We start from the raw sequence: 22503 nt of genomic DNA, 5'->3' as shown, positions 1-22503 counted from the left end.
ACAATCCAGGTCGTCCTTGACCTTCTCCAGTGCCTCCTTGTGTTGGTCATCCTGCTGCAAGAGCTGTTGCTGGGCAACCTTCAGCTGACCTTCTAGCTGTGCGTAGTTTGACTGGCGCTCCTGCTGACTGTCATGGCAACTCGCCAACTACAACAACAGATATCATTTCCTTCAGTTAGTTTGTTTGTTGTTTACAATAACACTCACCCATATTCCAACTATACAATGGCAGCCTGACACTATGTCAGTATGGTCTTTTGTTGCTTAATGATGCACTCAGCAATATTCCAGCTATATGGCAGCGGTGTGTAAATAATCGAGTCTGAACCAAACAATCCAGTGATCAACAGCATTAACATCGATTATCGCAGTTGGGAACCGATGACATGTGTCAACCAAGTCAGACCACCTGATCCCGTTAGTTGCCTCTTGCGACAAGTATAGGCTACGGAAGACCAATTCTAACCCGGATCTTCACGGGCTCTGTGGGTAGGGCCAGACAATCAAGTGACTCAGCCTCCTGTGCAAAATATCAGGCTAATTGACCAGTGACAGTCTTGTAACAGCTAATGTTACGCTGGCCAGTCCATGCTATTCGAGTGCTGGTTTCTCAATGCTGCACTTATTCTAGCTGTACCCACTCACAACTACATTGGGGCACTGCCTACCATTATGTCCAAGAATCCTCCAGCAGAATCACATGTTGAGGTAAGACACAGGAGAGACAAACTAACAACAGACTGCATCACTGGTGACAAAGGCACCTACCTCTTCCTGGTGTTTCTGTTGTAAGGCTTCAATTTCCTCCTTCAATGTCTCAACTTCAGACATAAATCTAGCCTCTGTTTGACTTTCCCGACCGTGACATTCCTTCAGCTGCTCCTCAAGACGTGTGACCTCTGAGTCTCTGTTCTGCGCTAGGAGGACAGCCTCTTCTAACTCCCGAGCAAATCGATCCTGTTCTCGGTGTGACTGGGCCAATTCTCGTCTTGTCTCCATAAACTCTCCATGTTGCTGCTGCAGCTGCTCCCTATGATACAGTGATAGAATTAGGTCAAACATAGCTGTTCTCTGTCCAGTCAGTGAGTTGGGTTTAACAAAGCTGTGATAGAGGTTTAGAGTGAGTGAGTATGGTTTTACGCTGCTTTCAGCAATGTTTCTCCAATGTTAGCAATGTTTCTGGTGTCCTCCCTCCACGGAGGGGGACACCAGAAATAGGCTTCATGCATTGTTCCCATGTGGGGAATCAAACCCGTGTCTTCAGCGTGATGAGCGGACGCTTTAACCATTAGGCTACCCCACCGCCCTGATAGAGGTTTAGATATCCAACTGAAGTCGACCAAGTCACAGAGCCGGACCATCTGATGCACGTAGTTGCCACTTAACAAAGGTTCAACTCAGTTTAACGCTGAATCAAGTGTGGCCAACAAAATGGCAAGACTTGACTTTCGTCTGAAGACCATTCTCATCTAGAATTCCCCCTGGGCACTGTATGATGCCTGCAGTCGTACCTGGTGAGTCGTAGTTCCTGTGTGATGTCCACGTTCTCCTCCTTCTGATCTTCCAGACGGTGCTGCTGCCTCTCTGTCACCTGAAACAACAACACTCTGTTAAAGTGGGTGAGTGAGTGTGGTTTTACGCCACTTTTAGCAATACTCGGCAATTTTCGCAGCTGGGGACACCAGAAATGGGCTCCACACACTGTACCCATGTGGGGAATCCAACCCAGGTGTTTGCGTGACGAGCTTACGCTTTACCCACTATGCAAACTCCCCAACCCTAACCCCCACCCCCTAGGATGTGCAGGATGACTTGCACAATCAATTATTGTTGTTGGCTATTTAGTCTTCATTTATATTTGGTATTTGTGATGATATTTCTGTTAGGGACTGTTCATAATTTATGGCTAGGGATGATGATTTTAAGCGTGTGGGGTGGGGTGGAGGGAGTGTGTGTGTGGGGTGGGGTGGGGTGGTGGTGGTGGTGGTGGGTTTGGTGTTCACCCATTTTGTTCTGGGGAGGTAGCGGGGAACATCAATTTATAACACATGTACAAGGGGGGTCATCAATTTTGTACATATAAATATTTTAAAAATGAAATTTTTAAAGTAAAATTAATATTTTTATACTTATCCTGACTCATGTTTATTTGCTTGTCTTCTTCTTCTTGCGAACCTAGTGGAACACTTGTATCTCCCAATTGAAGTTCCTTCAATAAAAATCACTCATTAGTACTGACCACGGTTACCTCCCTTCCACAAGCTATTTGCTGGAACGCAGAGCGAGCCACCTGAACCCATGTGCCTCACTCTCTCCTCATATACTGAGCCCAACACCTGAATTTCCAGGGAAATCCAAAGTGTTAAGTGGGGGAGGACGGGAGGGAGCTTACCTCATGAGTCAGGATAAGTATAAAATATTAATTTTACTCTAAAATTTCATATTTTCCCTTATCCTGACTCATGTTTATTTGCTTGTAGAATCCTCACTGAATAGGAGGTGGGATTATATATACTTTGGATTTTACTAATTAGTGATTTGAACTGAGATAATTGTAATAACCCTAAGGGAACTTCATGAAGGCACTGAACTGAATTCCTGCTGTTAACTTATCAGTTGCCATATAAGGGTTATTACAATTTACTGAATATAATAAAGTATATAGAACATTAATTAAGCTAAAGCTATTAATGTGATAGTATAAACTGTTGATAGTTTATAATGAATACTTTTATAAGAACCAAAGTAGTAAGCTTACAATATGCATATATGTAAGTTATAACAGAATTGTGCTTAAGGTATAATGATACTTTAAGCTGTATAATAGTAACCAACTACTGAGAGTTTGTTAACTAATACATGTTATGAAATGAACATATGACTGAGCTTAAGGATTGAAACTTAAGCTGAACATATATATAATAGTAGAACTCCTAAGAGTTGTAGGCATATATATAGTATGATTATAGAACTGTGCTTAAGATATAATTAACTTAAGCAACCTAAATAGCCAAAACAACTCCGTAGAGTTTGTTAGCTATTACATTTTATAATGTAACCATAATGCTTAAAATATGATGAAACTTAAGCTAAGTATATGATAGTAAAAACTCTTTAGAGTTTGTTAGCTAATATACTTATATGATATAAACACAGTACTGAGCTTTAAGATATGAATAAACTTAAGCTACATATATAATAGCAAACAACTCCGTAGGGTTTGTTAGCTAATACATGTTATAATGTAACCATAATGCTTAAGATATGATGAAACTGAAGCTAAGTATATGATAGCAAAAAAAAAACTCTTTAGAGTTTGTTAGCTAATATACTTACCCGGTATATGATATAAACACAGTACTGAGCTTTAAGATATGAATAAACTTAAGCTACATATATAATAGCAAAAACTCTGTAGAGTTTGTTAGCTAATACATGTTATAATGTAACCATAATGCTTAAGATATGATGAAACTGAAGCTAAGTATATGATAGCAAAAAACTCTTTGGAGTTTGTTAGCTAATATACTTATATGATATAAACATAGTAATGAGCTTAAGATATGAATAAACTTAAGCTAAATATATAATAGCAAAAAACTCCGTAGAGTTTGTAAGCTAATATATTTATAATGTAACCATAGTACTGAGCTTAAGATATGATGAACTTAAGCTAAATATATAATAACAAACTCCGTAGAGTTGTTAGCTTACATATTGTATGATATAATAACCATAGTACTGAGCTTAAGATAATAAATTGAACTTAAGCAAAATATATATAGCATGTAGCTATTTAGTACTGTTATAAGATAAGTAAAATTCTGTAAGATGGACTTATCTTCTCCGAGGAACTGTCAACTGTTGTCTGAGGACCATGGGACCGAATAGGTGGATACCTGAGGCGTCCTCGGTGGTGATATCTCTCAGATAGTGGTTGGCAAACACCATATCGGATCTCCAGAAATAACCCTCCATTATTCCAAAAGCATTTGTGTAGAGCAATTGTAGATGTTAGCGCTCTAATATTATGAGGATTAGAAGCTCATGGAGGGTAGAGTCCTACAGTCTTGTGACCGCATTAGTATGACAGTTCTGATCCAAAAGGAGATATAGTAGTGCGTGAGACTTTCGTCTGCATAGCTTGATAGAGGAAATAAATCTCTTGCATTTTTCCCTCCTGTTTGGCTCGGTGGAGATATATTTTCAGTGCTCTTACTGGCCATCGTGATAGATTCATCGTATCATGGGGTTCAAGTATATCATCAAAGCGTGTTCATAAACCTCACTTGTGAGGTGTTGGAACACTATATTCAGATCCCAAGTTGGGCGTGAACTTCCGTTTAATCCTCCAATCGGAGGCTTCGTAGCAAGGCGAGTAACTGGGTTAGGTTAACTTGGCGCCCGTTCTCAGTTATGATAGAGCTATTGCTGCAAGATAGGTGGACAAGCTGAGCCTTATAAAATCTTAGTCTGGCGTAGATAACATAAGTAGTCCGCCACTTGAGGATGAGTAGCATATCTAGCTGTAAATCCTTCCTTTGCAGCATAATTGACAAAACTGTGCCATTTGTCATCGTATAAGTTGCCAGTTGAGTTCACGCGGGGCAAGTTAGACTGCTTTGCGCTCTGGCTGAATAACTTGTTATTCAGACAGCATATGATACAATCCATGCGTGAAGTTGGAATATATCTGGCTTTCGTGTGCTTGTTTGGTGTCGCGGATGTATTAACAGATTCGAGCACTCTGTAAGATGTAGTATTGGTTGTCGATTTCTTGAATAAGAGTTGGAAACCACTTCCTCAGCTGGTCAGTAGGCGTGACCAAAATCAGATGGAGGCTCTGCTTTAGACTGATTTAGAGTAAACTTGTGAGATTAACGCTGGTGGCGGAAAAGCGTGCAGCGTTGAGACCTTCCACGATATGCTTATGGCGTCTGTTGCCAATGCTAGTGGGTCTGGAACTGGCGATACGAATGTTGTCAGTTGTTTGTTGAATCGAATGGTAAATAGGTCTATTAGTGTAGTTCCTATTTCCTTGATAATTTGAGTGAATATCTCTGTATGGAGCATTCATTCTGTCGGCGATGGTATGTGTGACCAAGAGAGAGCGTCTGCTATCACATTCTTTGCTCCTGGAATGTGATATGCTCTGACATGTATGTTGAGATTGTTGATTAAACCTGGTTGAGCTTAGTTTGTTCACATAAAACGCCACTGTCGAATTGACTGTGTGAATCATCCACTGGGTATACTGTAGTAAGTTGCTCCAGTGTATTAAGGCGTTTATTACTGCTTGCATCTCTAGCAGATTTATGTGTAATTGCTCTCTTGATTGCTCATAGCCCTGATGCCGTCCTGTTGGCAAGATGGGCTCCCCAACCTTATAGTGACACATCTACGTAGAGAAGTGTTATCGATTCCAGCTCTATTAGCGAGACGCCTATTCAAACATTCGATCTCTTGGTGCATCATAGTAGATGAGGTTTGACCTGAACCGATAGATTGAGCGGTAGAGATTAAGTCTAGATCACGAATTGCTGATGACTTGTAGCGGATGTAATTGTAGTCTGCCTCTGTCTGTCATGTCTTGAGCTGAGCTGAAGTGCGTAACCCCAACAGACTCTGTCACTGTCACTGTCGTAGTGGTAGCGGAGATAGTAAGGCTTGTGGAAATGACTGTTGGATCTTGATCCATGGTCCTCCGGTACAATTATACGATTCTGCGCCATTACAAATCAAAAACCTAGAAATAGCAGATCTTGCGAAGGTTCTAGGTCCAACTTAAGTAGGTTTACTAACCATCTAGTTGTGTTAGTAGCTTGATGATGAATTCAACTGTAGTCTGAGACACTATGGATTTGGATCCATTTGTATCCCGTCGTCGAGGTAAATTCGCTGTGAATTCGCCAGGGGTGACTGCCATCGTTGAACTTTATGTAAAAAAATCGTCTGACTGCTGTGTCCTCGTCCTTACTTGACAGGGGAGGTCTCTAACCTCAAGAAGGCAGCCCAATCATGAAGGTTTAGATTAGCTGAACTGTAAGGAGGCTTGCTCGTTCACTGATATATTGTTGTCACTTGCAACCTAAGTGTTGAACTGTGAACTATGATCGACCTCTGCGTAGGGCGTTGTCCATCTCGGTCCAATCAGAACAAGGCATTTTGATTCTGTAGAGTACCGGTATGGCTGTGGCGTCACCGGTGTATCAGGAAAGAACCTTGTATAATATAGTGCGCCGTTGATATTAGAACAATCGTCGGTCTTCACCGTAACTTCCGAAGTTACCCGAGTGATACGTGTTTGAGGGTTGATGGTAGCGCTTGTGAACCTCCGGTAGCGAAATACCTCGCTCTGTAATATTAATGCTGGGTAAGTTATTTTCCAGGCTGTCGTGAAAGTAACTTCAGTCTTGAAGATAATTCCGACTTCCTTATATAAGGTTCAATAACCTTGCAAGTTGTCAGCTTGTAGACTGTTAAAGCTGAACTTGTTGTACATATTACTTCTGAGGAAATCGTTGGCGATTATGAGTTTTACTAAGCTGTAACAAGACTGCTGTTCAATTTCGTTTTGAATTGTCTGCAGATCTGCAGTCGCATGTAGATAATCGTATCGTAGTAGGTAGTCGGCTTGAAGATCCTAATTAGGCTCTTCATCCGTTGATAAATTAATACAGCGGCGTTGTGTGTTGTAAATAGCCTGTGCAATTGTCTGCGTAGGCTTGTAGGCGGCATATGGCTTACAGTTGATAGACAACTCATGCGATGTCTTGAGCGGACTGGCAGTGGCTATATATGGCCAGTGGCTAGTATATGGAGACCTTGGAGGAGACTTCCTCGGCGACGCCGAAGATTCGCGAATCTCGAAGTAGCGCTTCTAGATCTTCTGGGTGAAATAGACTTGGAGCCACTTAGCCTTCGCGACCTTCGCGAAAGTGATGTCGAGTCAGAGTCCGATCAATATATGGCGCTTGCTTATAAAAGCGACCTCTGTGTTCTACAGGGTGTGGGCTCGGCTGCGCTCCTTTGATCTTAAATGATACCATCGTCTTCCTCTGGCGTATGGTGGTATGTCGAACCTCGATCTGTAAGAAGATCTATGTGAGGACTGAGGAGAATGGACTGACGATTGGCTGGTGTATGTAGACCTTGAAGAAGACATCCTTCAGCGGAAACTGTGGGCTTCGAGAGCGGTGATGGCCGCAGAGCGCTCTGGACTTCTCGAGCGTCGAGGGCTACGCGAAGCGCCTCCTAGGCGTTGTAGAACCACTTAGCCTTCGCCTTCTTGCGAATGTCTGGAGTCAGTGTCCTATCCGACATATGAGTGCTTGCTTTGCAAAGCGCCCTTCCATTACATGACAAAGGTGCGTGCTGGGCGGCGCTCCTTCTCCGCGAAGCCTCTTGCAAAGGTCAGGCTCTAGCTCCTCCTCGGAGCGACCTGGGATACCTTATGCAAAGAGCTTACTCGGGCAGGGTTGCCCTTAGCGGAGGCGTCTATGGGCTCAGGGGCCCTACAGCTGAAGTCAAAGGCGGGCTCTGGGGCCCTGTATGACTTAGTATGGGGTGGGCTCTGGGGCCCGTGGCTCTGAGGCCTCTGTAAGCCGTAGCGGTCTTCCATCAGCCTCATGATTTGGTTGACCAGGTCGTCTGGGATGGTCTGCGCTGGCGTTGAGGGTGTCCTCTCTGTGATAGTGGCGGGACCCTCAGTTATAATCTCCCGCGTCAGCGTAGGCATCTCTGATTGCATGTTGATCTGCGCTGAAGTGGCGGTAGCCGTACTGGTCACTTCTTATAACATACATCTGGAATGATAAGCGAAATGTCATCATCATATAAACATAATTCTGAATATCAGAAGCAAAGTTTTTAGTAGCCGTGGATTTCCCTTTGACGAGGCTGTAGACCTGGGGCTCGGAGCATCACGTTGAGACGGCGTGGAAGTTCTTCTAGTTTTAGACTGTGATGAAGGAACGTCCTGGGAAGCAGGTCGCTTCTAGATTTAGCGGACTCGTCCCACGCTTATCCCCGAAGGTAACTCAGGATATATCTGACTCCGATCTATTAGCCATGACTGAAGATTGTTTCGAGATTTATCTGCCTTCCGTCTCAAAGCGGAACATAAATATTTATCAAAGGCAGAAATTGGTAAATTAATACATAATTTACAACGAGAAACAATAGAACATGGAGTAATGCAACTAGGGCATTTTAAATGTGGATCGGTAGCAGAGTAACGTAATTTACAAACAGTGCAGATTTTTATTAACGCAAACTGCTGAGCAAACACGGCGAACCGTGAATCAAGCAGCAGAAACACGAATAATTATCAATGCATGTTGAATAATGATACTAGTTACACCTCTATAGATGAATATAAGAGGTAACAAACTAAATATAAACAAGAAGACAAAGTCATCAATATCCCCCTCAATGGCAAAATACTCTTCATGATTATGTCTACGAGTTATGATTATGTCAAATATTTAGGTGTGTATATAGAAAAGTGGAAGGAGAGCCTTGAAAGTTGAAAGGAGCATTATCACCAATTTCAGTCTAAGTCAAACTTGTTGCCATGGAAACGCCAAAAATATTTTATTCAGAATTCCAAAACTACCAAAAGGCACCAGTACACCGCCATACCAATCTATGTGCCAAATTTGGTGAAGAAATAGTGAACGGTTTCAGAGTTCTGCTCCGGAAAAGAGCACAACCACCAATTTTAGTCTAAGTCAAAGTTGTTGCCATGGAAACGCCAAAAATATTTTATTCAGAATTCCAAAACTACCAAAAGGCACCAGTACACCGCCATACCAATCTATGTGCCAAGTTTGGTGAAGAAATAGTGAACGGTTTTAGAGTTCTGCTCCGGAAAAGAGCACAACCACCAATTTCAGTCTAAGTCAAATTTGTTGCCATGGAAATGCCAAAAATATTTTAAACAGAATTCCAAAACTACCAAAAGGCACCAGTACACCACCAGACCAATCTATGTGCCAAGTTTGGTGAAGAAATAATGAACGGTTCTAGAGTTCTGCTCCGGAAAAGAGCACAACCACCAATTTCAGTCTAAGTCAAAGTTGTTGCCATGGAACGCCAAAAATATTTTAATCAGAATTCCAAAACTACCAAAAGGCACCAGTACTCCACCAGACCAATCTATGTGCCAAGTTTGGTGAAGAAATAGTGAACGGTTTTAGAGTTCTGCTCCGGAAAAGAGCACTACCACCAATTTCAGTCTAAGTCGAACTTGTTGCCATGGAAACGCCAAAAATATTTTATTCAGAATTCCAAAACTGCCAAAAGGCACCAGTACACCACCAGATCAATGTATGTGCCAAGTTTGGTGAAGAAATATTGAATGCTTTTAGAGTTCTGCTCCGGAAAAGACAAATATGCACGGACGGACGGACGGACGGACGGACGGAGTCCATTTTAATACCCCCCGCAAAACGCGTTGCGGGGGATAAAAAGGATATAGTGTGCAGGGAGACACAGGTGCTCTCACGTCTTGCTCACTGGGCGAAGAAGGAGAGAGTGAGGCACATGGGTTCAGGTGGCGCCCTCGTTCCCGCGCTTGTGGAAGGGAGGTAACTCGTGGTCAGTACTAATGAGTGATTTTTTATTGAAGGGAACTTCAATTGGGAGATACAAGTGTTCCACTAGGTTCGCAAGAAGAAGAAGACAAGCAAATAAACATGAGTCAGGATAAGAAAAAATTTATGCTTACAAAATATGGGAAGGGGAAGGGGGGTCATTGATTTTGTACATGACATGCAGGGGGGAGAGAGGGTTTGTCACTTACTTTGTACATACATTTCAGGGGTGTGGGGGTCAGTCCCATTGTACATGCTTCTCCATAAAAATCATCAAACACCCCCCGCCATAAATTATGAACAGAACACAATCAGCTACTTAACCATTGTCACCTAACACAGGGACAACCTGCCACACTAAACTGTAGAGGAGGTATAGGAGAGGTACCTTTTGTAGTTCCTGCAGTTTCACTGTAGCGGCCTGCAGCTCCATGGTGTGTCGCTGCAGCAGCTGCTCCGACTGCTGGAACTGCAGCGTCTTCTCTCGCAGCTGAGACTGACTCAGCTGCAGGGTGTCGTCCAGGTTGGCAATCTGAAACAACGGATACATCACATCCATCACAATACTACTTCCTCATTACGTGTTTTCATTTTACGCTATGCATCTGTCAAAGAAACATTTCATAAACCTTCTATGGAGTCTGGTAGGAGTATTTTTCACTCCAAGTCAGGTTATGTGTCATGGCCTAGCAGTTACGTTGTTGAAGAAGGATAGGGCCAGCCAGTAGGTGAGAAATGTTAGACCATACTCCCTTGTGTTGTCACCCAAAGGACCCAACTGTATTTTTCCATGTTTTTTTCATCAAGAATTTCACGGCACAAGACGTCTCTGCTCCTAACGAGTCTGCTACTGACCTGCCGCGTCCTCTCTTGTATCTCAGTCTGATATTTCTGGAGTGTTTCGTCCAGCTTCAGCATCCGTTGCTCCATCTCTGTGTGTGTCTCCTTGATTGTTTGGTCCAATCTCGTCACCTACAGGAAAACATAACAGTTAAAAATCACCTCTTCAGTTATCACCTACCTTGTGCACCCTGTTCAATAAATTATACTGGACAATAACCCGTGCACCCTCTACATAACTGTTGCTCGACACAAACTTTAAACAATGCTGTAAACCTACCTGGGCACCACTTACATTAAACACTACTCAACACCTACTAGTGCACCCCTTACATTAAACATTGCCCGACACCTACCTGTGCACCCCCTACATTAAACGTTGCCCGACACCTACCTGTGCCACCCTCTCGTTGAGCTCCACCTGTCTGGTGTCTAGGGACTCCTTCATCTCCTCATTCTCCTCACTCATCATCCCCAACTCCTCTTGGGTCTTCCTGAACACACATCAGGGACAATTCATTAGACTGACATTAACTTTTATCTTACCTCACACATAAATGTCGCTTTCTGATTGGCTGAGCGCTCTTTTACTATTTTCAATGTAGCCTGCTTACAAGCGAGTAACATTTCAATGTACCCCGCTGTCAATGGCAACTCATTTGGTACTTTGTGGTAGTAATTCTTTATCGAATTACATTGAATCACATATATGATGTACGGAAATTACCGATGTTAACATAAACAAACATCGAGGGTACATCAACCCATGTCCCCCTCGTGACTAGTGAACAACTTATAATATACTTCTTCCAATCTACATTCGACTGTGTGAATTTTACGCTGAAGAAGCCTCAACAGTGAAGAAATAAATCGCAAGTGATTTCACAGCATTTGATAGACTAACTCAACAATTCATGTCACTCCATATTCGTAGTAACAGGCATGTTAAGCAAGACTTAAGTTGCGTTACTGGGGTAGATGAAGTCACTGAGTTTGCACTTTTGTCTACAGTTTTAATAATGAAATAAGCAGTTTTAGATGTGATCTAAATGTATTCATCCTATGAAGTTTCATAGCTAATTTATTCATTCAAAAGAACTGACTTACATATGCGTTCATATTTATGGAGGAATAATTGTGAACGACACTTACTTCAAAGCATCCCTGAGGTCCTCCAACATGTCATCCTTAGCCTTGACCTCGAACTTTGACCTCTGGAGCTGGTCATCTACTTTGACCACCTCTGCTTTGCTCTCCTTCAGAGATCCCTGCACAAACAACTCAATTTGTAATCTCTCAGAGATCCCTGCACAAACAACACAATTTGTATAGAACAAGTAACTAAATGGATGACAACTTCTTTTATTCTAGAGCACGAAGTATTCCTTGAGAGATCCAACCACAAACAACACAATCTAGTATTCCTTCAGAGATCCGACCACAAACAACATAATCTAGTATTCCTTGAGAGATCCGACCACAAACAACACAATCTAGTATTCCTTCAGAGATCTGACCACAAACAACACTATCTAGTATTCCTTGAGAGATCCGACCACAAACAACACTATCTAGTATTCCTTCAGAGATCCGACCACAAACAACACAATCTAGTATTCCTTCAGAGATCCGACCACAAACAACACAATCTAGTATTCCTTCAGAGATCCGACCACAAACAACACAATCTAGTATTCCTTCAGAGATCCGACCACAAACAACACAATCTAGTATTCCTTCAGAGATCCGACCACAAACAACACAATCTAGTATTAATTCAGAGATCCGATCTAAGTACAAACAACACAATCTAGTATTCCTTCAGAGATCCGACCACAAACAACACAATGTAGTATTCCTTCAGAGATCCGACCACAAACAACACAATCCAGTATTCCTTCAGAGATCCAACCACAAACAACACAATCTAGTATTCCTTCAGAGATCCGACCACAAACAACACAATCTAGTATTCCTTCAGAGATCTGACCACAAACAACACAATCTACAGAGATCCGATTCTAGTATTCCTTCAGAGATCCGACCACAAACAACACAATCAGGTAATCCTTAACAAACAATGTCAGAATACAATGTACAATGGCATGCAAGCAAATCATAAAGCCCGATGTCTGCACAAACAGGTGACCAACACCACCATGGCATACTGGGTACCACTGGATTGGGGGATATGACAACCAATCAGCTGACATTGTAACCACCAGCTCCTCATTTCCTTCAGCTCTTGTAACAAGTACAGAGTTATGAGGACTATTATCAAAGGATATTTATACAGCGCACATATCCAAGGCAAGGCACTGTTTTTATCCTTTGATCATTGGATGTCAATCTCAACGGCACATCATACTATCAATCTCAACTCCCCTGGGAGCATACAACTCTTGCAACCACTAGGCACACCAAGTTATTGCGGCTTTCTCATACTTACGAGGTACCCATTCACAGGTGGGTGGACTGGGACATATAGCCATAGTACTTTGTCAAAGTTTACTGCACGTTGCTGTACCCACAACTAGGTGTTTGCATGTATTCATGTGGCCACCATCTGGTCATATACCAACGGATTCATGGGTTCGTTTAAGAGCACAGGGTTGTGTACTGTACACTAGGGGTTGCGACAACACTGAAAGAGTCTGCACACATAGTTGACTCCAATGTTTTTACACCCAGTCACAGGTGGACTCGATCCCGGCATCTCAAGCTCTCTGGATCACTAGCCTGGCGCCTTAGACAGCTCGCCCACCATGCCCCAGCTTCCATCTGCTATGACGATGCAGTTTACCTTCAGGTTATTAATCTCCTCCTCCAGTTCCGTGACAAGCCGCATCTGTTGCTGGGCATCCTCGGACCTGCTGGTCATCTGGTCTTCCATGTCTGCCACTGAATGTACACCACCAACACTTTACATACAGAGACCAGTGCAGGAAAACATCAACACACACAACAATAAACAAACGTGGAACATCATTATAAACAATTTGTAGACATTATCATACACAGGTTAAAGAGGTTGGATACCGTGGTTTGTGCATATACCGACGGGATGTGACAGTAGGAGTGCGTATTTATGTTACGCAGTTATTTCCCTTTATCTTGCTTCTAATCATACTTCATGATATTTTGGCCACACAAGCATTTATCCTGAGGTAAACCTGTGCAAGAGTTATCTCCCTTTATCAATATAATTTGGGTATGCTGTTATAATTGGAGATAATGTTGATACCCTCTAGTAACCTTTTTTTTCATTTTTGAATATTAATCTAGTGTGAATTTACTATTTAAAAATTCATTTTATAAAAAAATCTTGATATTATAAAAATCTTTTTTTTCAGTGATGAATCAATATTTTCTTTAAATTTCTGTTTTTTAGAAGTTAATTAATGTGTCAAATCCTACATACTGCCATGAAAATTGATTTTCCAGCTTTATTTCCTATCAATACTGAAATATCTTTATAAAAAAACACATATTGAATAATAAAAGTAAACAATTTACTTTTAAGAGAACTTTTATTGACTATTACTTTTTACAGATGGTGCCACAAGGGGGAGCCACTGGTCAAACAAATGCCGTGGTGACTTGCTATTTTTATTACTTAACTAGATTCGGGACACATTTTTCTACAAAATGAAACCAAATTTAACAATTTCTTGACATTTTGATATTTAGTATGCAACCTCATTAAACCAATAGTATTCACCTGAATCTATCTACACATTCTTTAATTACCTTAAAAAATATGTCAACCAGAGAAACATCACATGAGAGATGCCCAAGCGACTGTATAGATTACGGCTACATGGTATTACCGGTATACAGGTATAAGGCAATATGCTTTTCAAACGATACGTATTGTAATATTTTTTGTGAGAACCAGTATTTTGTGTAAAGATCATATATGAAGTTTTGGTAATTATCTTTATGGTTTAAATCAAAATCTACACATACTTTCATTCACAACAGATGTTTTCCTTTCTTATTCAATGACAAAATTGGAAATTTTAACTATAAATTGTATATTTATATACTTATCCTATCTCACGACTTGCACCTCTCTCTCTTCATTCGACCATGAGTGGAAACGAATTGAACTTTGCTCCAGGCCTTCCTTGTCCCTGTCCCCGTGCTGTGCATGCCTTCCTGCCTTAGCCATGCTCACTAGGCCATGACAGCACGTGGCATGCGCAGTCCTCACCCACGTGATCACCTTCCATACTCATTCTCGATCTTGGAGCCATAAAAGGACAAAACCGGAACGGTGGTAATCTAAGTAGTGGGGACTTTATCTCGTGAGAGAGGATAAGTATATAAATATACAATTTATAGTTAAAATTTCCAAATTTTTAAACTTATCCTACCTCACGACTTGCACTTATCCCACGGTAGGAAGGTGGGTCATAGATTACCCGAAATTCAAGCGATAACAGCTAAGCGTTATGCCAAAACAACCGTAGGAAGCAACTACAAGGCAGGCCAATAACTACCAAAGTTACTACGTGTGAGGGTTAGTCGCGAACCCATTGACTTACTAAGCACAAGTGCTCCCAGGGACCCGGGATTCCCGAGCAATGTGGTGTTCAGTCACTACCTTCACAAAGTGAAAGGGCCTTGCTTAGCGAGTGTAATCAGTCGCATCGCCCACGATTTCAAAGGTACCCCCGTAATAAAGTCTAGCGACTAGTATTGGGCCAGCCCCTGCTTTGAAACAACCCCACAGACACCGTCGAGGAGGGTGAAAGGGTAGTGAATCGGAAAAACTCACAATTTTAACATTCAGTACCACAACATCATCTTATGACTTCCACTACTTACCACGGTAAGATCACATAGATGTGTATAGGTACTTAGGGCATGAGCGCTTCTGAAGTGTAACGCCGGGAATGACTCACTTCACTGGCGTAATTACTCCGTTGGAGCAGAGGACAGTAAGTGAGGTGGCGACCCTCCAGCGTCTCAAAAGCGAGACATCGATGGTTGGATTCGAACCCATTGACTTACTAAGCACAAGTGCTCCAGGGACCGGGATTCCCGAGCAATTTGGAGTTCAGTCACCACCTTCACGAAAGTGAAAGGATGCAGCTTAGCGAGTGTAATCAGTCGCATTACCACGATTTCCAAGGTCGGACGACCAGTATCGGGGCGGCCCCTGCTTTGAAACAACCCCCACAGACACCGTCCCATGGAGGTGAAAGGGTAGTGAATCGGAAAACTCACAAGTCCCAGAAGAATCGAAGACACAAATCAGAAATAAAATTCAGAATTTTATTCAGATTGTACACAAAGCAGAAACGATCGCAACTGGTGATCATCTGCGCTGAAGCTGATGGTTGTCCCGAGTGCTGAACAGGTCTACATCTGGTCGTGATAACAGGTAGATCTTTGATTGGAAGATCAGAGGTACTTGTTTCCACTTCATGAGTGACAGGACATCGGCAATGACATTCCTCATCCTGGGAATGTGTCGGGCTCTGGCCACTGTGTGGAGTGAATCGATCAGATGATAAATTCAAAACATCAACTGAAGCAGAGCTGCTGATCCTGTCGACCCCTGATGGTTTATGTACAAAATTACCATTGAAATGTCTGATTGAATTAGCATATGAGTGAACCGTAGTTCAACTGCCCAATGCCGAACGGCGATAATGACAGTGCTGAATTCCAATTCGTTGTGATGAAGGGCCCTTTCTCCTGATGACCACTGCTAGGCCACTTGATGGAAAGGAGCCCCAGCTTGAAAGATGTGTCAACGAACAGGTGTTGAGTCGGTATGAAGGGCACCATAGAGACTCCAACACAAACATTCCACTTGTTGAGCCACCAATGAAAGACTGAATGTAGTTGTGCGGGAAGGCGAATCAACTCCCTGGGGTTGTCGGTCCCCGATGTATGGGCACAGAAACATCTGAAGAGGCCAAGCTGCAGCTGGCCCCTGTAAGTCAGCGCTTGTGCCCGGCGTCAACCACCCTAGTAACTTCTGCCACTGGCGAAAAGGTGTGGGTTGGACCAGCACTAGTGGTGCGTTGCACTGAATATTGTCCCACCTCTCCTGGGGCACAAACATCATGACCTGTCATGTTGAATATTGTCCCAATAAAAGAAATCATCGGTCGGTGTTACCTCTGATTTCTCGAATTTAGCAGCCATCATCCCTAATTAAAAGTGAGCAACTCTGATGATGAACTGCCTGTGGAGAGGAAGGGCGACTGGATCCTGCTGGGCTTGAACACAGTCGTCGATATAGTTCTCAAATGTCACGCCTCGACAATGCAGGTAGCTTGTTATCGGAATGGGTATCTGAGTAAAAAGCCACGGGGGCCGCACATATGCCCATACAGCAGGACCCTCCATTGGTATCAATGACGCCCCTTTAAAGTAAATCGAAGATACTTCCGATAGTCTGGATGTGTCTGGATGTGAAGGTAGGTGTCTCACAGGTCGAGGGACTGACTGACTGAGTTTAGTTTTACACCGCTTTTAGCAATAATCCAGCAACATCACGGCGGGGGACACCAGAAATGGGCTTAACACATTGTACCCATGTGGGGATCGAACCGGGGTCTTCGGCGCGACGAGTCAACGCTTTAACCACTAGGCTACCCCACGGCCCTTGCAGGTCGAGGGAAATGAGAGGTCTAACCACTCTTGCCTCTGACAAAAAGATATCTCCTGATATAAGAACGTTCAATAAGTCGAGCAACTACGTCAGTTCTGATGGAGTCCTCAATAAGCTCTAGACTGACAAGACGGGATATCCTGATTCACCTGAGGTGAATGAGGCCGACTACGAGAATCATTCTGACGAAAACACACCGTACGGCTAGGTGAACCTGATCGAAATGGCCAACCACTTCGACCAGGTGAGACTGAACGACTACGTGAATCAAAACGCTGTGGTGAATTGATTCGACTATGAGATGGTGAGTCAAACTGAAACCTATGTTGAGGTGAACTGATTTGGGAATGTGAACCGGTTCGTCCTGGTGAACCCATTCGATTACGTGAATCAGTTCGGTCAGGTGAACCCATTCGATTACGTGAATCAGTTCGGTCAGGTGAACCCATTCGACGATTCGTGAATCAGTTCGGTCAGGTGAACCCATTCGACGATTACCTGAATCAGTTCGGTCCAGGTGAACCCATTCGATTCACGGTCTGGTGAGGCGGCTCGGCTGAGTGAACTGGATTCGACCTTTGGCAATGACGGCTAGGTGAATGGTTTCGTTCCTAGTGAACCAACACTGGCATTAGACCCAATTCTGATTGGTGAAATGAATCGAGGTGGTGAATCGGTTCGGACTGGTACATTGGAAGGGCGAGGCTTTCGGCGTGAAACGAGATCTAGAACGACACTTACCAGCAGTAGAAGAACGAATTCGAACCTCGAACCAGATGGTGACTCAACTCATTTGGGTGAATTGTTTCGGTGGGATGAAACCGTCTGCGAAGAGGGAGAAACGGTTATGTTCCAACCACGCTTGATCCACGCTTCCGATGATGAATGCTTGGATTTAGAAGTTTTAGGACTTTGAGCGGTCTGAAGAAAGCGGATCTACGAGATGAAGTAGATCGCAGGTCTTGTGTAGAAGAAAATATCAGTCATTACCACCCTTGCATGCCCATCAGAACTGGAGCTAGGTGAGGAAAGCGTCCCAAACGCCTTTTAACATTCTCAGACAAATAGGAATCAGAGCGAAGCATCCATAAAATCTTACGTTAGGAGAGCGGAGATTTAGAACGGCGAGCAGGTAGGCTGGGGCGATGTAAACATTGTTTTTAGCGGAGATGGACCAGATCCCGCATAAGCATTCCTGGCCCTATCTACTTAAGCGTCTGGCACAAAGCAAGTTTGTATGCTTTGAAATCCTCATTAGACAGTCCTGAACACTTAGGACAACGTTTGTCCTAATCACAACAACCCACATAATCAACTACGATGTGTGTGGGTCCCGCTGGAAAAACTTTATTACGCTGAAGCGCCAAAACTTCGTTTCTGGCCTGAACAAGCTTAACCATGTTGAGCAATTATCGAGGCGAAAAAAAATTCCGTCGTCCACTCTGTCGGCGACAAAGAAAAAAGATGGAAGTATGGAAGGGATCACGTGGGTGAGGACTTCGCATGCCACGTGCTGTCATGGACTAGTGAGCACGACTGACACAGAAGGCACGCACAGCACGGGGACAGGGACAAGGAAGGCCTGGAGCAAAGTTTAATTCGTTTCCACTCATGGTCGAATGAAGAGAGAGAGGTGCAAGTCGTGAGATAGGATAAGTTTAAAAATCTGCATACTGTAATACTATAAATTGTATAAAAAGGAAACTAGAATCCATGACTTGACAACCTAATGCTGAGATTGATGTTATCAGAACCATAACATGTATGTTTAGGGACTTATACTGTAGAAAATAGGATCGACATGCACAATTAGTGTCACCCACTGTCAAACACATAAGTTCCCAATATATCGCAAGACGTATCGCAATATGGTCACCTGAATCGCAATATATCATAATATAATTTATTAGCCAATACCCAGCCTTAGTATAGATACATTGAGGGATCCAAGTTTGTTTTTAAACGCCCAAGTCTGTAGTAGTCAAACTGTCATGAGGCTGACTGTAAATAATCAATGAATGATTGTTGAAATGGGTGATGTCCAGCATTAGTCTGTCTTCCACAGATTAAATCAAACAGTGAATCCAAACCAAATCATGATTTGTCCAGCCGGAACAGCTTCACCTCTAGGCAGAACAGATTTGAGCAATGTTTTAGGATCCATTTGGATCAGATTATTTTATATATTTTTAATAACACAACTTTATTCTGTGACTAAATGTTAGCCTTGTCCAACATGCCCAATCACTAAGCCTGACTGGTTATCTGTTGTATTTGTCGTTTATGAGATGCATAGGGTAGTGTGCAGTAGAATGCTTATGAGTTATTATTATTATTATTATTATTGGTTTATATAGTGAACATATCCACGCACTAGTGCATGCTCATGGCGCTGGGTTTTTTCCCTCGATCAATGGATGTCAGTCTCAAAGGCATATTGTATCATCAATCTCAACTCCCTGGGGATCATACAACTCTTGCAGCCACAAGGCGCACCGAGTTATTGCGGATTCCCATCTTTACGAGGTGCCCATTCACAGCTGGGTGGATTGGGACACATAGTCACAGTACTTTGTCCAAGTTTACTGCACGTTGCTGTACCCACAACTAGGTGTTTGCATGTATTCATGTGGCCACCATCTGGTCATTTTCGAACGGATTCGTGGGTTCTTTTAAGTGCACAGGGTTGTGTACTGTAAACTTTGTGACAACACTGAAAGAGTCTGCACACAAAGTTAGCTCGTAGGAAAATGCATAAGAGGTATCTCTGAAGAGCAGGAGGTATTACGAAATGGCCACAAACCTATTTCCATCTTCTGCTCCAGCTGCACCCGCAGATCGCGGTTGTCCTTCTCCATCTTAGCACAACGTGTTACTGTCTGTTCCGTCTCTGTCTGAGTCTCTTGAAGCTGGTGTTCCAGCGAAGACAGATCACTTGTTAGATGGCGATTCTCTTCTTTCAACTCCCTACAGTGACGCGAAAATATGGAGGATTCACATAAGCAAAAGATTAATATGACATCATTGGCATATTGTTACGTTCTCTTAATCCAGATAGTAGTGTTAACACTGAAGTTGTTTAGTTATTTGATGCTGTCACTATATACATATAAACAGTAGTGGTGTTCCGATGATCGAAAATAATCGAAAATCGATCGAAAGAAGGACTAAAAATGATGATCGATTGTAAAAAACATATTTTCAATTAATTGGAATTTGGTTGTTTTAGTATAACACACCTGAATGAATTAAGCTAACCATTAAATTTGACGAATATTCACGAACAAACATGCGCTCAAGAACGTAACGCTACGCGCATTGTAAAATTTTAACCACTTTTATTGTTTAATTACAATTCCAGTGTCTTTCTTGCATGTGTGCATTTCATTGCATGACAGTATTAGTTATAAAAAACATTAATTAGAAAAAACCTGGGGAAATATCCTTATAATTGGTGATTACATTATATTCAATACCATGACGTTTCAGAGCTAATTCCTGCTCCTTGAATGCAGAGTTAATATACACAAACAGAATATATGGAAAGTTTCTGGATAAACAAGATCCAAGCCAACTTGTTTTGCTTTGGGGCTGTCTTGTTTTGTTTTTTGTAGGGTGGGGTAAGGATGGGGGTGAGGAAGGCTTTAAGGAGGGATTATTTTACACAGAATACATTTCGATTGAACCATACTGACCTGAGAGTCTGTGTCTGTTGTGTGACTTCTGCTGTCTTGGTCTCCATGTCGCTGCATGCCTGGTGGAGCTTCCTCTCAGCCACCTCCAGTTCTGTCATGGACTGGGCCTTCTCTCTCAGCAGACGCTGCTCCAGGCTGGATATCTACACATAGAAACAACACATGTGACTACTAGTACAGTTGTAGTGATCCTGGGGATCCAATAAACTCCAACAATCACCCAAGTCACAGCATCCGTCTGTTCAGTTCTCTCACACAGCCTCAAATGACAAGTCTCAGTGCCTGCCTTTTGAGGTCACCTAAGGCCTCCCATGCATCCTGCCAACACAACACACACAGCTAAAGACACAAGTCCCAGTACCTGTCTCCTGAGATCGGCATGTGCCTCCCATCCACCCAGCAGAAGACACAAGTCCCAGTACCTGTCTCCTGAGATCAGCATGTGCCTCCCATCCACCCAGCAGAAGACACAATTCCCAGTACCTGTCTCCTGAGATCGGCATGTGCCTCCCATCCACCCAGCAGAAGACACAAGTCCCAGTACCTGTCTCCTGAGATCGGCATGTGCCTCCCATCCACCCAGCTAAAGACACAAGTCCCAGCACCTGTCTCCTGAGATCAGCATGTACCTCCCATCCACCCAGCAGAAGACACAATTCCCAGTACCTGTCTCTTGAGATCGGCATGTGCCTCCCATCCACCCAGCAGAAGACACAAGTCCCAGCACCTGTCTCTTGAGATCAGCATGTACCTCCCATCCACCCAGCAGAAGACACAAGTCCCAGCACCTGTCTCTTGAGATCAGCATGTACCTCCCATCCACCAAGCAGAAGACACAATTCCCAGTACCTGTCTCTTGAGATCGGCATGTGCCTCCCATCCACCCAGCAGAAGACACAAGTCTCAGTCCTACCGGGAATTCCTGTATTTAAGCCCTGGGCTCAAATACTGAAAATCACTGTTCTAGTGATGACATATTTGAACCATATTTAAGCCCAGGGCTTAAATTAAAAAATGTGAATGACCACATGGTTCAATTTAACTGCACTTCCATGCACATCATAAGGGTTAAGATGATAAATTTCTGTCTCTAACAACTGCCCTGTAACCGGTGTCCAAAATGTTCTGTGACATGTTAACCTTGCAGAGGCACTACTAAAGCTAAAAACGTCGAGGTTTGCCATGCGTTTGGAAAGGGGCATCACTCTAAACACCCAAGAATTAAATCCAAATTTAAGCCCATGTGCTTAAATATGGAAAAAAATCCTGTAGTTTAGCCAATGGGCTAAGTCTCGTGTTGAGGTCAGTCTGTCCTCCCAGCCCTAAATCATGTCCCAATACCTGTCTGTCTGTCCTTTCAATTCCACGTAGCCTGTTGAGGTCAGTCTGGTCCTCCCATACACTCTACCACTGACATGTCCCAATACCTGTCTGTTTGTCTCACACATAGTCAAAAACACAAATCCGAGCACGTATATGTCAAGTATCTTTGCCTCCTATACACCCGTGATAAAGTCACTAATGACATGTACCTGTCTGCTGAGGTGAACCAGGGCTCCCATTCACCCGAATAAAGACACAAGTTGAGGTCAGTCTTGGCCTCCCATACACCCAGATAAAGACACTACCGACATGCCCCAGTACCTGTCTGCTGAGGTGAACCAGGGCTCCCATTCACCCTAATAAAGACACAAGTTCCAGTACTTGTCTGTTGAAGCCAGCCTCAGACTCCCATACA

The 22503-nt window shown here is 43.1% G+C and overlaps 1 protein-coding gene across 1 annotated transcript in view; it reads right to left on the bottom strand.

Moving 5' to 3' along the window:
* Window positions 1-3: 3 nt before the first annotated feature.
* The window catches only part of LOC124259983 (coiled-coil domain-containing protein 18-like), a gene marked incomplete at its 3' end in the record, with an annotated part of 56034 nt that continues 33534 nt past the window's right edge, over window positions 4-22503 (bottom strand). Inside the window, exons 17-26 of the mRNA XM_046694207.1 lie at window positions 20766-20908; window positions 19874-20037; window positions 13201-13337; window positions 11589-11704; window positions 10831-10930; window positions 10452-10568; window positions 9985-10128; window positions 1512-1591; window positions 769-1030; window positions 4-147 (exon numbers count right to left, since the gene is read on the bottom strand). Of these exons, the coding sequence (XP_046550163.1) occupies window positions 4-147; window positions 769-1030; window positions 1512-1591; window positions 9985-10128; window positions 10452-10568; window positions 10831-10930; window positions 11589-11704; window positions 13201-13337; window positions 19874-20037; window positions 20766-20908 (1407 nt within the window). The remainder of the gene's footprint in view (window positions 148-768; window positions 1031-1511; window positions 1592-9984; window positions 10129-10451; window positions 10569-10830; window positions 10931-11588; window positions 11705-13200; window positions 13338-19873; window positions 20038-20765; window positions 20909-22503) is intronic.

Source organism: Haliotis rubra, unplaced genomic scaffold (genome assembly GCF_003918875.1).
Source record: "Haliotis rubra isolate DU_JTF1 unplaced genomic scaffold, ASM391887v1 Scf746, whole genome shotgun sequence".
NCBI classification, from domain to species: Eukaryota; Metazoa; Mollusca; class Gastropoda; order Lepetellida; family Haliotidae; genus Haliotis; species Haliotis rubra.
This window is presented reverse-complemented; position numbering and strand designations above follow the sequence as displayed.